The sequence below is a fragment of the Balaenoptera borealis genome (assembly GCF_965194805.1).
Source record: "Balaenoptera borealis genome assembly, chromosome: 11".
Taxonomy (NCBI): domain Eukaryota; kingdom Metazoa; phylum Chordata; class Mammalia; order Artiodactyla; family Balaenopteridae; genus Balaenoptera; species Balaenoptera borealis.
Window position 1 is genome coordinate 56722226 of NC_138868.1, and position 13329 is coordinate 56735554.

The 13329-nt window shown below is 45.7% G+C and overlaps 2 protein-coding genes across 3 annotated transcripts in view; one reads left to right on the forward strand and one right to left on the reverse strand.

The window, feature by feature from the left end:
* Positions 1-6492: 6492 nt before the first annotated feature.
* Positions 6493-12958, reverse strand: KCTD14 (potassium channel tetramerization domain containing 14). 2 transcript variants are annotated; one of them, XM_082343403.1, is made up of 3 exons: positions 12825-12958; positions 7516-8100; positions 6493-6718 (listed from the first exon to the last, which is right to left on the reverse strand). In XM_082343403.1, the coding sequence occupies exons 1-3, from the start codon at positions 12894-12896 to the stop codon at positions 6713-6715; spliced, it is 663 nt and encodes a 220-aa protein (XP_082199529.1). In that variant the 5' UTR covers positions 12897-12958; the 3' UTR covers positions 6493-6712. The 2 variants fall into 2 exon arrangements, with proteins under 2 accessions (XP_082199529.1, XP_082199528.1); XM_082343402.1 differs by lacking the exon at positions 6493-6718 and having other exon boundaries at positions 7369-8100.
* THRSP (thyroid hormone responsive) overlaps positions 12313-13329 on the forward strand; it is a 40043-nt gene continuing 39026 nt past the window's right edge. The window contains 1 exon segment of the mRNA XM_082343415.1: positions 12313-12651. The gene's annotated coding sequence lies outside the window, so the exon portion shown is untranslated.

A 13329-nucleotide genomic window follows, 5' to 3' on the forward strand; every position in this document is an offset into this window, starting at 1 on the left:
CTGTTTATTATAGCTACATCTGAGTGAATGGGGTAACTGGCAAGACCAAGAAGTTTCTTTGCTATACTTTTTTCATCATAAAATAAGCTCCTTATTGATACAGCCACTATGGAGAACAGTATGGAGGTTCCTTAAAAAACTACAAATAGAACTACCATATGACCCAGCATCCCACTACTGGGCATATACCCTGAGAAAACCAGAATTCAAAAAGAGTCATGTACCAAAATGTTCATTGCAGCTCTATTTACAATAGCCAGGACATGGAAGCAACCTAAGTGTCCATTATCGGACGAATGGATAAAGAAGATGTGGCACATATATACAATGGAATATTACTCAGCCATAAAAAGAAACGAAATGGAGTTATTTGTAGTGAGGTGGATGGAGTTAGAGTCTGTCATACAGAGTGAAGTAAGTCAGAAAGAGAAAAACAAATATAGTATGCTAACACATATATATGGAATCTAAGGAAAAAAAAAAAAGGTCATGAAGAACCTAGTGGCAAGATGGGAATAAAGACACAGACCTACTAGAGAATGGACTTGAGGATATGGGGAGGGGGAAGGTTAAGCTGTGACAAAGTGAGAGAGTGGCATGGACATATATACACTACCAAACGTAAAATAGCTAGTGGGAAGCAACCGCATAGCACAGGGAGATCAGCTTGGTGCTTTGTGACCACCTAGAGGGGTGGGATAGGGAGGGTGGGAGGGAGGGAGATGCAAGAGGGAATAGATATGGGAACATATGTATATGTATAACTGATTCACTTTGTTATAAAGCAGAAACTAACACACCATTGTAAAGCAATTATACTCCAATAAAGATGTTAAAATAAATAAATAAATAAAAATAAGCTCCTTAGTCAGAAGCAATGTGTGAGATACCATGAAAATGAATAAGGTATCCATGAATGCTAGAGCTGGCAGAAACATTGCAGTTAGGTATTATTAGGGTTCTTCAGGAAAACAGAACCAATAGGATATATAGAGATATTAGGATACTATAACAGAATACCATATACTGAGTGGCTTATAAACAACAGAAATTTATTTCTCACAGTTCTGGAGGCTGGGAAGTCCAAGATCAAGGTGCTGGCAGATTCAGTGTCTGGTGAGAGCTCACTTCCTGGTTCATAGATAGCTGTCTTCTCTCCGTGTCTCACATGGTTGAAGAGGCAAAGGGGCTCTCTGGGGTCTGTTTTATAAGGGCACTAACCCCATTCATGAGGGCTCCATCCTCAGAACCTAATCACCTCCCAAAGGCCTGACCTCCTAATACCATCACATTGAGGATTAGGATTTCAACATATGAATTTGGAAATGGAGTTGGGGGGGTGGGCAACACAAACAGTGTCTATAGCAGTAGAAAAGTCAAATCTGAATCTGGGATATGTATCTATTCCTATGTGGTTAAATCACCACTCCCTCCCTGATGGAAGGGATAAAGCATATGGTAGCATATGGCCCCAATTCTTCCTCTCTGTATATAAATCCCTTGAAGTGTAGCTCTAGAGCTGCTTCCATTAAGAGATGGAATCTGTATCCCCACTCTTTGAATTGGGCTGGCCTTGTGCCTGGCCAGTAGAATACAGCAGAAGTAACAGTGTGCTAGTTTTGAACCTAGGCCTCAAGGTCCACCCACATACCAGTTCTTCAGGTCTTTTGTTTGATTTTGGAATGCTACCATTGCCATGAGAATAAGTCCAACCTAATCTGCTGCAGAGTGAATGACTACATGGAACAAAGCCAAGTTGACCCAGCTGAGGCTATTTCAGACCAGCCCCACCCCAGCTGATCCCCCATCTGACTACAGATGCATGAGTGAGACCAAATAAGACCAGAAGAACTGCCCAATTTATAGGCTATGAGAAATAATTAATGGTTATAGTATTAAGGTATTAAGTTTGGGGGTCAAGAGGTTGTCATGTGGTTAGACAATTCCTAAGCTGCTAACTTCCATAGAGTCAGCTGGTAAGGAGAAAACAAGCCCAAATAGATTTAGGCAGCTTATCATTCACAGCATAGCAGGCAGCATGAACTTCATGTTTGTATTAGTTCTCCTTGCCCCCTAAACACCATGGGGGCGATGCAGGTGAATGCCATGCACAGTAGATCTGTAACACAGATGAAGAACACTGAGCTTAGGAAACGCTCAATCTTAAAGGAGGAGTGCTAGCAAACCTGCCCTCTGGAGAGAGACAATATCGTTATTTTTTTCCCCCAACATTATCTTTATTATACTGGTCAGGAAACAAATTTTCCTGCCAACCCAGTGGGAAACATTTTTATCACCCTGAAATGTCTCCAGGATTGGAGGGTGAAACTAGCTTTATTACCCTGTAATGAAATAAATCTGCACCCTAACCCTAGGCAGCTTTGCAAACATCCTCAAAGCTGTCAATGCCATTTGCTTAGAAATGCCAGCATTTCTCTCAACAGTCTGTTACAGTGCAATACAGCTAACTGATTTGCAGGACTATCTACCTACCACCAAGAAGTATCTAGTCCCCCGGTGGGAATAATACCATATCAGGGAGTCAGTGTTGGTCTCTGCTGTTGGACATCCATCATTGACCAGATCAGCTTTGGTGAGAGGAACTATATCACAGAGCCCACACACCAACTCCATCCCTACCATCATGGCCACCTTTCTCATGACTCCGTTGAGCTCTGGGGAAAGAGGCTGACTGGCATGCACAGTTTTTTGTTGTTTTTTTTTTAAATATTTATTTAGGTTGCGCCAGGTCTTAGTTGTGGCATGCAGGATCTTTCTTTAGTTGCAGTATGTGGACTTCTTAGTTGCGGCATGCATGCGGGATCTAGTTCCTCGACCAGGGATCGATCTGGGGTACCCCCCACATTGGGAGCGTGGAGTCTTACCCACTGAACCACCAGGGAAGTCACAGGAATGCACAGTTCGGATCATTGTGTCCATTTATTTTTTGAAAGCCTCTTCTAGAAGGGATGCCCTCTGGTGGGCATTCATAGGAAACACAAATATTTTCACCATTCCAAGACATTCATCCACATACCAACATCCCAGGCCTTCTTGTCCCCAATCTTCCACTCTCATACTTTCCAAGGCTTTGGCCAACCAGGAGGGGGCCTGGACATGCAGTACCTAGAGATCAGTCTTCCAGGACACTGAGCACAGCAGAAAAGGGAAAAGAATGAATGGAAAGGGGGGCAGGGAAGACAGGGAAAATAAGTAGAAAAAAAAAAGAGGTGCTCTAAGAAAACAATGAGACCTGAAAACCTGGCACAGTGCTATGAAGTAGGGTGTCTCCATGAGGGCAACCTCAAAGGTTTTACTGTGTGTTTTTCCTTTGGATTATAATAACAGTTATATTTAGCATTCAGTTTTAAGTTTTTCTCCTCTGACTCTATAATTTTCTTTAGTTAATCCCAACAGATCTGAAAAGCCACATATACCCCTACAAATGAATAGAGGTGGTGGGTTTTTTTTTTTTTATTGAGGTATAGTTGATTTACAATTTTATATTAGTTTCAGGTGTACACCACAGTAATTCAATACTTTTATAGATTATATTCCATTTAAAGTTATTACAAAATAATGGCTATATTTCCCTGTGTTGTACAATATATCCATGTTGTTTATTTATTTTATACATAGTAGATTTTACCTCTTAATCCCATACCCCTTTTTTTTTTTTTTTAACTCTTTGGCCACACTGCACAGCATGAGGGATCTTAGTTCCCCCAACCAGGGACCAAACCCACATCCCCTGCAGTGGAAGCAAGGAGTCTTAACCACTGGACCACCAGGGAAGTCCCTCCCATACCTCTATCTTGCCCCTCCCCCTTCTTCTCCCCACTCATAACCACTAGCTTGTTCTTTATATCTGTGAGTCTGTTTCTGCTTTGTTATATACATAGGTTTGTGCTAGTTTTTAGATTCCACATATAAGTGATAACAGAGTATTTGTGTTTCTCTGTCTGACTGATTTCACTAGGCATAACACGCTCTAAGTCCATCCACATTGTTGCAAATGGCAGAATTTCGGTTTTTTATGGCTAAGTAGTATTCCATTGTATATATACACACATATCTTCTGTATCTATTCATCTGTTGGATACGTAGGTTGCTTCTATATCTTGGCTATTGTAAATAATGATGCCCTGAATATTGGGGTGTATGTATCTTTTGTTTTCTTCAGATATATACCCAGGAGTAGAACTGCTGGGTCATATGATAGTTCTATTTTTAGTTTTTTAAGGAACCTCCATATCGTTTTCCATAGTGGCTATACCAATTTATATTCCCACCAACAGTGTACGAGGGTTCCCTTTTCTCCACATCCTTGCCAGCACTTGTTATTTGTGGCATTTTTGATGACAGCCATTCTGACAGGTGTGAGATGATATCTCATTGTAGTTTTGATTTGCATTTCTCTAATAATTAGTGATGTTGAGTATCTTTTCATGTGCCTGTTGACCATCTGTTCATCTTCTTTGGAAAAATGTCTATTCAGGTCCTCTGCCCATTTTTTAATCAGCGTGTTCAGAGATGGTATTTTGAACATTACTAATGTGCCTTACTTATTTTGCTATTTCAGAGGAAGGGAGGAGATGGTATTATTGGGAAGGCAACCAAGCGTGTCAATTTAATTTATGTATTTCTAATTTATATCTTTTTTGATATTTCTTTTTTTCATAGCCCTGTAAGCCCCACCACCTTAAATCCTTTTTAGAGCAAAGATTTAATTGTACTGAATTAAATTAAATTAATCTCCTCCCCAATAATTTTAAGCCATCTATAAATGCAATTTTGCTGTATAACATTGCATTATATAGATGTAACTAAGCTGGCTTATTTCCAATTGTTTTGCTATTGTAAATTAAGTGGGATAAAAATAGTATGTTATCTTAATTGTATTATGGATTGGGAGTGGGGGGCGGGGGTATTGGAATTGCTTTCGTTTAATAAAATAGTTTGGTAAATTGCTAAGGAAGAGAGTCAGATCCAAAGGGATGCAGGCTAGAGCCAGAGCGATAAAAGAGGTAGCTAAACTGGAACATGGCCTTTTGGCAAATGACAAGAACACAAGGGGGCTGGTGGAAATTTGGCATGCCTCGAAAGCCTCATTTTGGAACTGGCACACTGTCACTTCCACACATATACCATTGGCCAGATTAAGTCATGAGGCCAAGCACGAACTCAGTGGGGTGGGGAAGATTACTCCCACCTACAGAGAAGCATGGCAGGAATAGAGAGGGAAGAAAGAATAGGACACAAATACAATCTACTAGTGAAAAGCCCCTAGTGATGGGGGTGACTAAGGCACTCTTAGGAAAAGATATGCCCAATATTCAATTTGAAGTTGTTGGCATTTCTGTGTGGTAAACTCCCCTTATTTGCCTGCATTTGCCACCGTCTGCTATGTGCACAAATAGCTGATGGGAGTGGCATTTGTAAAAATTAAGAAAAAGATCTGAGTGTTAACTCTGGGTAAGCATTGCGTAGAACAGCACAACAGGTTTAAGACATCTAGTTGATCCCTATGCTGAATGAATCTAGCAGAAACAGAGAACCAGAGCTGACCATAAGAAGACAAGCCCTCTGGGAATGTGCAGAAATCTTGGGGAGGACATTGATCTTTCCATAATTCATGAAACTGAGATTTTAAGCAATCCTATTTATTTATTTATTTATTTAAATTTATTTATTTATTTATATTTATTTTTGGCTGTGTTGGGTCTTCGTTTCTGTGCGAGGGCTTTCTTTAGTTGCGACAGCGGGGGCCACTCTTCATCGCGGTGCGCGGGCCTCTCACTGTCGCGGCCTCTCCCGTTGCCGAGCACAGGCTCCAGACGCGCAGGCTCAGTAGTCGTGGCTCACGGGCTCAGTTGCTCCGCGGCATGTGGGATCTTCCCAGACCAGGGCTCGAACCCATGTCTCCTGCATTGGCTGGCAGACTCTCAACCACTGCGCCACCAGGGAAGCCCTAAGCAATCCTATTTAGATCTTATGCAGCAGGGTATCTCCTTGGAATCAAATCTCAGAAGTGTAATTACTGATCAAAGGGTATGAACTTTTTTCAGGCTCTTGAGGAATAACGTTGAATTGATTCATGATGTTAAGTTCAAATAGATATTCAGGATTTTTCCACTTTAAATTGTGAGCCATATTAAATACCAAAAAAAGAAAAAGAAAATATAGAACAAGCTTTGAAAATAAGAAAAAAATATACAAGCAGATGCAGTTACTGAATTAAAACGCTCACTGAAAATAACTATGTTCTGAGCAATTTTATGTTTAAATTTGAAATTCTCTGATTCAGTGTTAATTCCTTAAAGCTTCACAGTTAAACCTGACCTTCAGTCCCAGGGAACCCAGGATGGCTGGTAATCCTACTAGGTGGGGAACGGGGGCCATCTATCCCAGACCTGAACTTGGAGAAGGATGAGTGTGTCCTCCTTAGAGTCACTTAATGTCTTTGGTTGAGAAGCAAAACCTGAGAGAGTCTCTTGTTTAAGTCGTTTATTGAGGATGTGTTCTCAGGTGAAGGGGAGGGAGGGAAGCAGGTTAAAGCAGAGAAAGACCACTAAGCAAGAATGTGGTGTTCAGTGAAGACTGACTTCAGCCTGATCCCACGAGGAGCTCTAGAACAGGAACTGCACCTCCGTGAGGTGAGGGATCAGTCTTCTGTACCTCCACACAAGCGAGACAGAAATTCTTTTCTTGATCAGATCTCAAAATTAAAGTGCATCAGAATTACCTGGAGAACTTCTTAAAACAGACTGCTGGGCCAACTCCCTGTTTCTGATTCAGTAGGTCTGAGGTAGGGACTAGAGAATTTGTATTTCTAACAAGTTCCCAGGTATTGGGGATGCTGCCGGTCTAGGGACCACACTTTGAGAACTACTGCTCTAGATAAGAGGACACCTGTGAGGCTTTAGCAGCCAATACCCACAGCATCCAGGAAAGAAGAGCTGAGCGCCATCTACTCCAGGTATACTAACTTGGCATCTTCCTCATGAAGGCACACACCAGGGCTAGAAGATTGGACCACAAGCTGAGGCTGGGTAGATTACATTTTTATGTCTGTCTAGATTCATGACATCCTATTATTTTCCTGTTGTCATCCCGCATCTCCAGCCAAAGCATTGTTGACACATTCCGATTCACCTCTGCCTTGCTATTGGACTTCAAGGGAAGGGTCTGGCAGGTACATGAGGCTTTAAAGAGGAAACAGCTGCACCTCTCTAGGCAAGTACAGTGGAGTCAGTTGCAATGAGTGGAAAGTCCTCAAAGGGGAAACACATATTTGGGGCAAGACTCAAGTAGACCACCTTGGAAGTTTTTGATGTCTGTTTGTTTTTAAAATTAAAGGAAGATGGCTTTGGAAGGCAACCTTTAATTTCTTAAGTCCCACCAGAGCCCATAACAAACAGTGTCCGCCCCTGGGGATCACCACCAGCTGAAGCTGAAGGTATAGAAGTAGTCGGAGACCTTGGCCGGTAACGGACTGTTGTGTGAATAGCGTACCTGGTACCCTTGGGCCTCAATGTCCATGTTCATGCAGTCCAGGAGGTCCCTGATATCCAGGGCTGCCTTCCAAGGCCCGAATTTGACCACTGACCTCTTGTCCGCCTCCAGGGAGCGCAGGGCGTCCGCGCAGTTTGCGTCATCCTTTTCGTTCTGTACCAGGCACACCAGAACACTAGAGCAGCGCGCCGCCACGGCCTCAGCACGCGCCAGGCGCACCATAAGCTCCAGGTTCTCACTGTAGCCTGGCACCTGCAGCAAAAACTGCTTCCGAGCTACCTGCTCACCAAAGATCTGTGGCATGTCCTCCAAGAGTTTGATTAAAGGCTTGATTTCGTAGAACTGAGCCTCACGGTACACCTCGGGGATGTGCTGTGTGGGCAGCTGCCCACTGCGCAGATATTCCAGGATGGGTCCAAAATAGGTGCCACAGCGATCGATGAAGAAGCGTCCCTCCGCGTCCAGGCAGGCCTTGGCGGAGCTGGAGAACATCTCTGCCAGCTTTGAGCCTGGGAGTTTTCTCAGGGTGCCCAAGGTGGTGGTATAGAACTCACCCCCAACGTTCAGCTCCACTACAGGAGATTCCTGGGGGCACAAGAGGCAGAGTGAACCCACAGCGCCATCTCCAGGGAGCTCATCATCCAAAGAACAATACCCTACAGAATTTAGGGGAGCCATAATGATTGGCTTCAGCTTATTGGAATGTCCATCTTACTGAAGGGGGTTATATTTATGCTGTATAGCTACAGAGAGTAGGCATTTTAAGGAAGAAAAATATTTTAGTTTGATATAAGAATACCCATTCAAGCATTTGAATTTTCTCATTTAGGTCACAGAATATTAGTGGAAGCAAGTCACAGCGACAATACCTCTAAAGTGTGTGGCCTGTGGCAAGGTTTTTTCCCTCCCTAGGCCTCAGTTTCCTTGTTTATAAAGTGAGGATATGGGGACTTCCCTGGCGGTCCAGTGGTTAGGACTCTGCGCTTCCACTGCAGGGGACACGGGTTCAATCCCTGGTCGGGGAACTAAGATCCCGCATGCCATGTGGCATGGCCAAAAAAATAAATAAATAAAATAAAATGAGGATATGGAGCTATTGTGAAGTCAAGAGTTCCTGACAGGGATGCTTAGATATAAGATACAGTAAAAAAAAAAAAAAAAAAAAAAAAAAAGGGGGGGGGGTGTTGTGGGGGACAAAACATTTTCAACCTTTCAGAAAGGCTAAAGAAATCACACATGTATTCATTCAGGAATCATTTCTTTGGTACTTACTGTGTGTCCACATCCGTGCTGGGAGTGGGGATAAAAATTCTTATTTCATATAGAGCAGAAGTTCTGATTAGCAGTTGGCATGACTTTGATTAACAAATGTAATTTGTTTGATGGGTATTTTTTCAAAATATGGGCCCATGGGATTAAATAACAGGAATATACTTGGTGGTGACAAGGTTGGTAACACCAAATACAACAGGCGTAAAACTGCCTCATAAATGGTAAAGTATGGTGCAAATGTAAGTTAGATTTAGCTGTTCATCAGAATTTTTAGAGGCCTCTTCTCTAGATCAGACCTTGGGCTGAGCACTAAGGATGTGGGTGAGACCCATGTGATATCTGCCTGGAGATGCCCACAGGCGAGTGCAGAGAGGGACCTGGAAAGAGACTGAGAGTCGGGCTGCATCTGAGGAAGGCTGCCACACAGACCTAACAAAAATACCAGAATACTCTATAGCGGTTATTACACATGAGGTGATACACCGGTTGTTATCCTTACAAACCCAGCTTCCTGAACAACTTTCATCTTTTAAAATTCACTCACTCATTCAATAAAACATGTATGTGCCTATTTTGTGCCAGGTAGCTGGGACACAGTGAGGAACAAGCAGGACACAGAACCTCCCCTCACAGTCTAGTAACTGTGTAAAGTGCTTTACATACACTCTCTAACTCAACCCTCATAGTAATCCTATGATGAATGTATTAAATCCCCATTTTCCAGATGAAGAAACTAAGGCTTAAGGAGGTGAAGTTCAAGTTGCTTAAGACCAACCAGCTATTAAGCGATAATGTCGGGATTTGAACTCAGGTCTGATTTACCACTTAGTCATTACATAAATTAATTTTCAACCTTCAAACACCTCCACTCTTCAATCCCTATTCATCCAACAAAATGTAGGGAGGACCTATTCCACCCAAGCCTCCTCTGAAGCAGATGGACAGGACACGGTCCCTGCCCTTGAGGAGCTCATAGGGGAGAAAGGGAAACAGATGGCTTAAATGTGTAGGTGCTGAGGGGGAAGACTCAAAGGTAGAAGGGATTGGCTCTTTTTGTAGATGTGTGTTGGAGGTTGTCAGGGAAGGTTTCCTAAGGGATGTGATGGCTGCTGCTGTGGAAAAGATCTACAGTATTAGGGGGAAGCCTGGATTTCCAAACTGGAGACTCCACTACAGGTCATTACAGGGCCAGGGATAGGGACAGGACTCAGGAATGTCCTTCAGTCAGATTTAGGTGTGACTTCCTTTTCAACTTGTCTGTGGGCTCTACCTCTAAGATTAAAGTACTGGAATTAAGAGAACTCAAGGCAGCCAAATTGCTGGGGAGAACTGAGTTGCCATGGCAACAGCTCCTACCAAGGGACAGTTCTGCTAGCTGGAATGGAGAAGGGAGAAAAGAGGTTGGAGTCTGACGGCAGCCAAACAATACAGCCCTGAGAAAAATAAGCCCAGAACCTGTGACGCCCTCTTTCTCCCATAAACCTCAAGGCTCCTTGGCAAGGCTGTTTGATTAACCCTAAGGTGGCTCTGTAAAGCAGGCAGTTAAATGTGAATTTGCAGACTTTAACCCCTGAATGGATCGATGATGGACTCTCATCACTCCTGTACCACTGAGAGCTCTTAACGTCCCCACATTACAGGCGAGGAAAGCTCAGAAAGAGGGGTCACACAGCTAGGAGGTGAGGAAGTTGGAGCTGGGATCAAATCCGTATCAGTCTGACTTCAGGACAGTATGGATGACCTACCCCCACCCTCCCAACATCCAGTCGCACTGCTGCTAGTAATTAGCTGTTTCTAGGGCGTCACACTTCCTTCTCTGGGCCTAAGCTTAGTCATCTATCAAATAGTGAGGCAAAATCGATGAAGAGAACTCTAAGACTCTCCAGCTTTGAAAGTTTAATGAATCCAATCACTTCACATGTTGTTTCTGAAGCTCATTTCCAGATGCTACACAAAATAGTCCCCTGCCCTGATATTTGCAGTCCCATTTCTTTATCAGCAAAGACCTGGGCCCTGTTCCCAAGCTTCCTAATTATGTCTCTTTTCCCTCCGTGTTTTCTAAAAACTCCAAATCTCTTTGGAAATCTCAGACCTCCTACCCATCCATAAATACTACTGTGTGTGTTTCTAGCAGATAAAGACTTCTTTTCCATCCCTCTTCTGGACCACCTGCCCTTCCTCATGGCCCCTCCTCCCCACCTGTTCTACCAGTCACCCTGCTGAAGCATTCCTGGGTGAGCAAGCATGACCCAGGCCCTGTGTGCACAGGCTGGGGAAATGTGGTCTTTAGGAGGCTCTGCTGGGTACCAGGCTAGTGCTGGCCACGAGGACACAGGGATGAATCAGGCCCAGCTCTCATCCCACCAAACATTCATACATTTCCTTAGGTCACACTTAGTCTAGTCAGTGGAGGGACACCCCCATTCATATGTCTCCCAAGCCCAAGATCTCTCCCCACACCACAACTTTGACCTTTTCCCACTGTACCCTATCTCAGTCATCTGAGCCAGAAACCTAGACTCTAATCTTGCATTCTGCTCCTGTCCTCAACCTCCCCCCACACAGGTAATCAGTCACCAAGTCCTGGCCATTCTAAATGGCTGGTCAGTTCCATGGCTCCCGGCTCCCTCGAATATCCTCCCCCAATCCAATCTCTATTCTGAAACCAAAGCAGTTTCTCTGAAGCGAAAATCCGATCTAGTCACCACCTGCATTAAACACTTCAGTGATCCCACATTTCTTTACAGGTTAACTCGAGACTCCTTAACAAGGTTTACAAGGTCCTGTGCAACCCTGGCAATCAACTACCAGAGCCAACTACTGCTCCCCAACCCCAACCCATTCAGAGCAGGCTGGGCCCCACTGCCCCCAGGACTTCACTCATTTAACACCCCCAGTCCCTTCAGTCAGCCCACTCATCCTTCAAGTTAATTCCTCCGGGAATTTTCTGGATGGGTTGTCTCCTTGTGATTTCAGAGGGCCATGTACTTCCCTTGTCATGGTAATTCTGTTCCTTCATCTGTATCCCCCACCAGACTGGAGGGAGGACTATCCCAGGCTCATCTTTATGTTACCAGTACCTACTACAGTGCTCAGCACACCAGGGATGCTCCATTAAGTGTCTGCTGAATTGAACTGCACTTACCCTCAGCACTGACTTACAGGGGCACCTGGTATTCTGATAAAGGCCAATCTTGCCCTACTTGGCATCGTGCACGGTGCTGGCTTCCTCCTTTGCCCGGTAATTAATTCAGACATTTATTGGGTACCTTGAGCGGCCCCTGCCTCTGAGCAGGTGACATTGTCAATAGCCAGGAACAATGAGGTTATCATCATCCTATAGAAAAGAGCCACAGTCGCCCCACTGCTGGATCTGCTTTCCCTTCCTACAAGTCTTCAGGATGGCACGTAGCCGGGGAGAGGTTAAATGTTCTGATTCTTGAGTGCTCTGGGCTTTTTCTTGATCCTCCCCCCCACCCCACCCCCGGTCCCCCCACCCAAGCCCTGGGAGGGAACGGGCAAGCAGGAGGACTCAGGACCCAGCCAGAGGTCAGGGACAGGCTAGAGAGGGTGGGTGTCCGGGGGGGTGAGGGAATGAATGATACTCTGGCCAGCCCTCAGTTGGGTCTACTCCCACCTGCAGGAGGGGAGGGGCAGGGGAAGAGGAGGGGCAGAGGAAGAGCAGTAGACTGGGGCAAGCCAGGGGACTGAGAGACGAGACGCAAAGAGAAGAAGGAGGAGACAAAGGCAGCCAAGCAGGAAAGAGGGCATAGAGGAGAGGCTGGACTGAGCCGGAACCGGAACCGGAACCGGAACCGAGGCTGTGGCGCGGAAGGAGAGATCAAAGCGGCAGGAACTGACCAGGTGAAAAGAGAGCGCCTAGCCGCAGGCCGAGACGGGCGCGCCGGAAGCAGGGGAATTCAGACCCGCGGGGAGGAAAGGACGGGGGACCCTGGAAGGAGTGAAAGAAGGGAGAGGCGCGGGGCCGGAGCCGGAGCCGGCCGGGTCTTCTCGCCCGCCCCGGGCTTCGCACTCACCGTCTGCCGGCCCGCGGGGGTCACGGCCCGGCGCAACGGCCGGGAAGCGGGCGCCGAGGTCAGGCTCATCATCCCGGCCCCGCAGGCGCTGGCGCTGCGCAGCCGGGCTGCCGCTCGCCGGTCCCGCACAGCCCGCCACGTGCGCGGTACTTGTGGCTGGCGGAAGTGCTCCTCGCTCCCGCCCCGGGGTGGGGGGGAATCCGTACCCAGGGTGTGGTTAGAACCCTGATTGGGCTGGAGTTGGCGGCCTTGCGGTGAAACCTTAGGCTAGTCACTGTCCCTCTGTTGCCTGGTGTTGCGGGACAGCCAAATGGAGGAGGCAGAGGGAACTGACACTGACGACCTTGAGACTGTCTCCACTCACTACAGTCCTAGGGGTAAAGGATGAGCGACACCCACTTTACAGGTGAGAAGGGTGGGCCTCCAGGAGATAGGGCGGCCAGTTATTCACCTCAGATCAGCCGCTGAAAGTACAGAGCATGACCAGTGATGAGAAGAGCTAGGT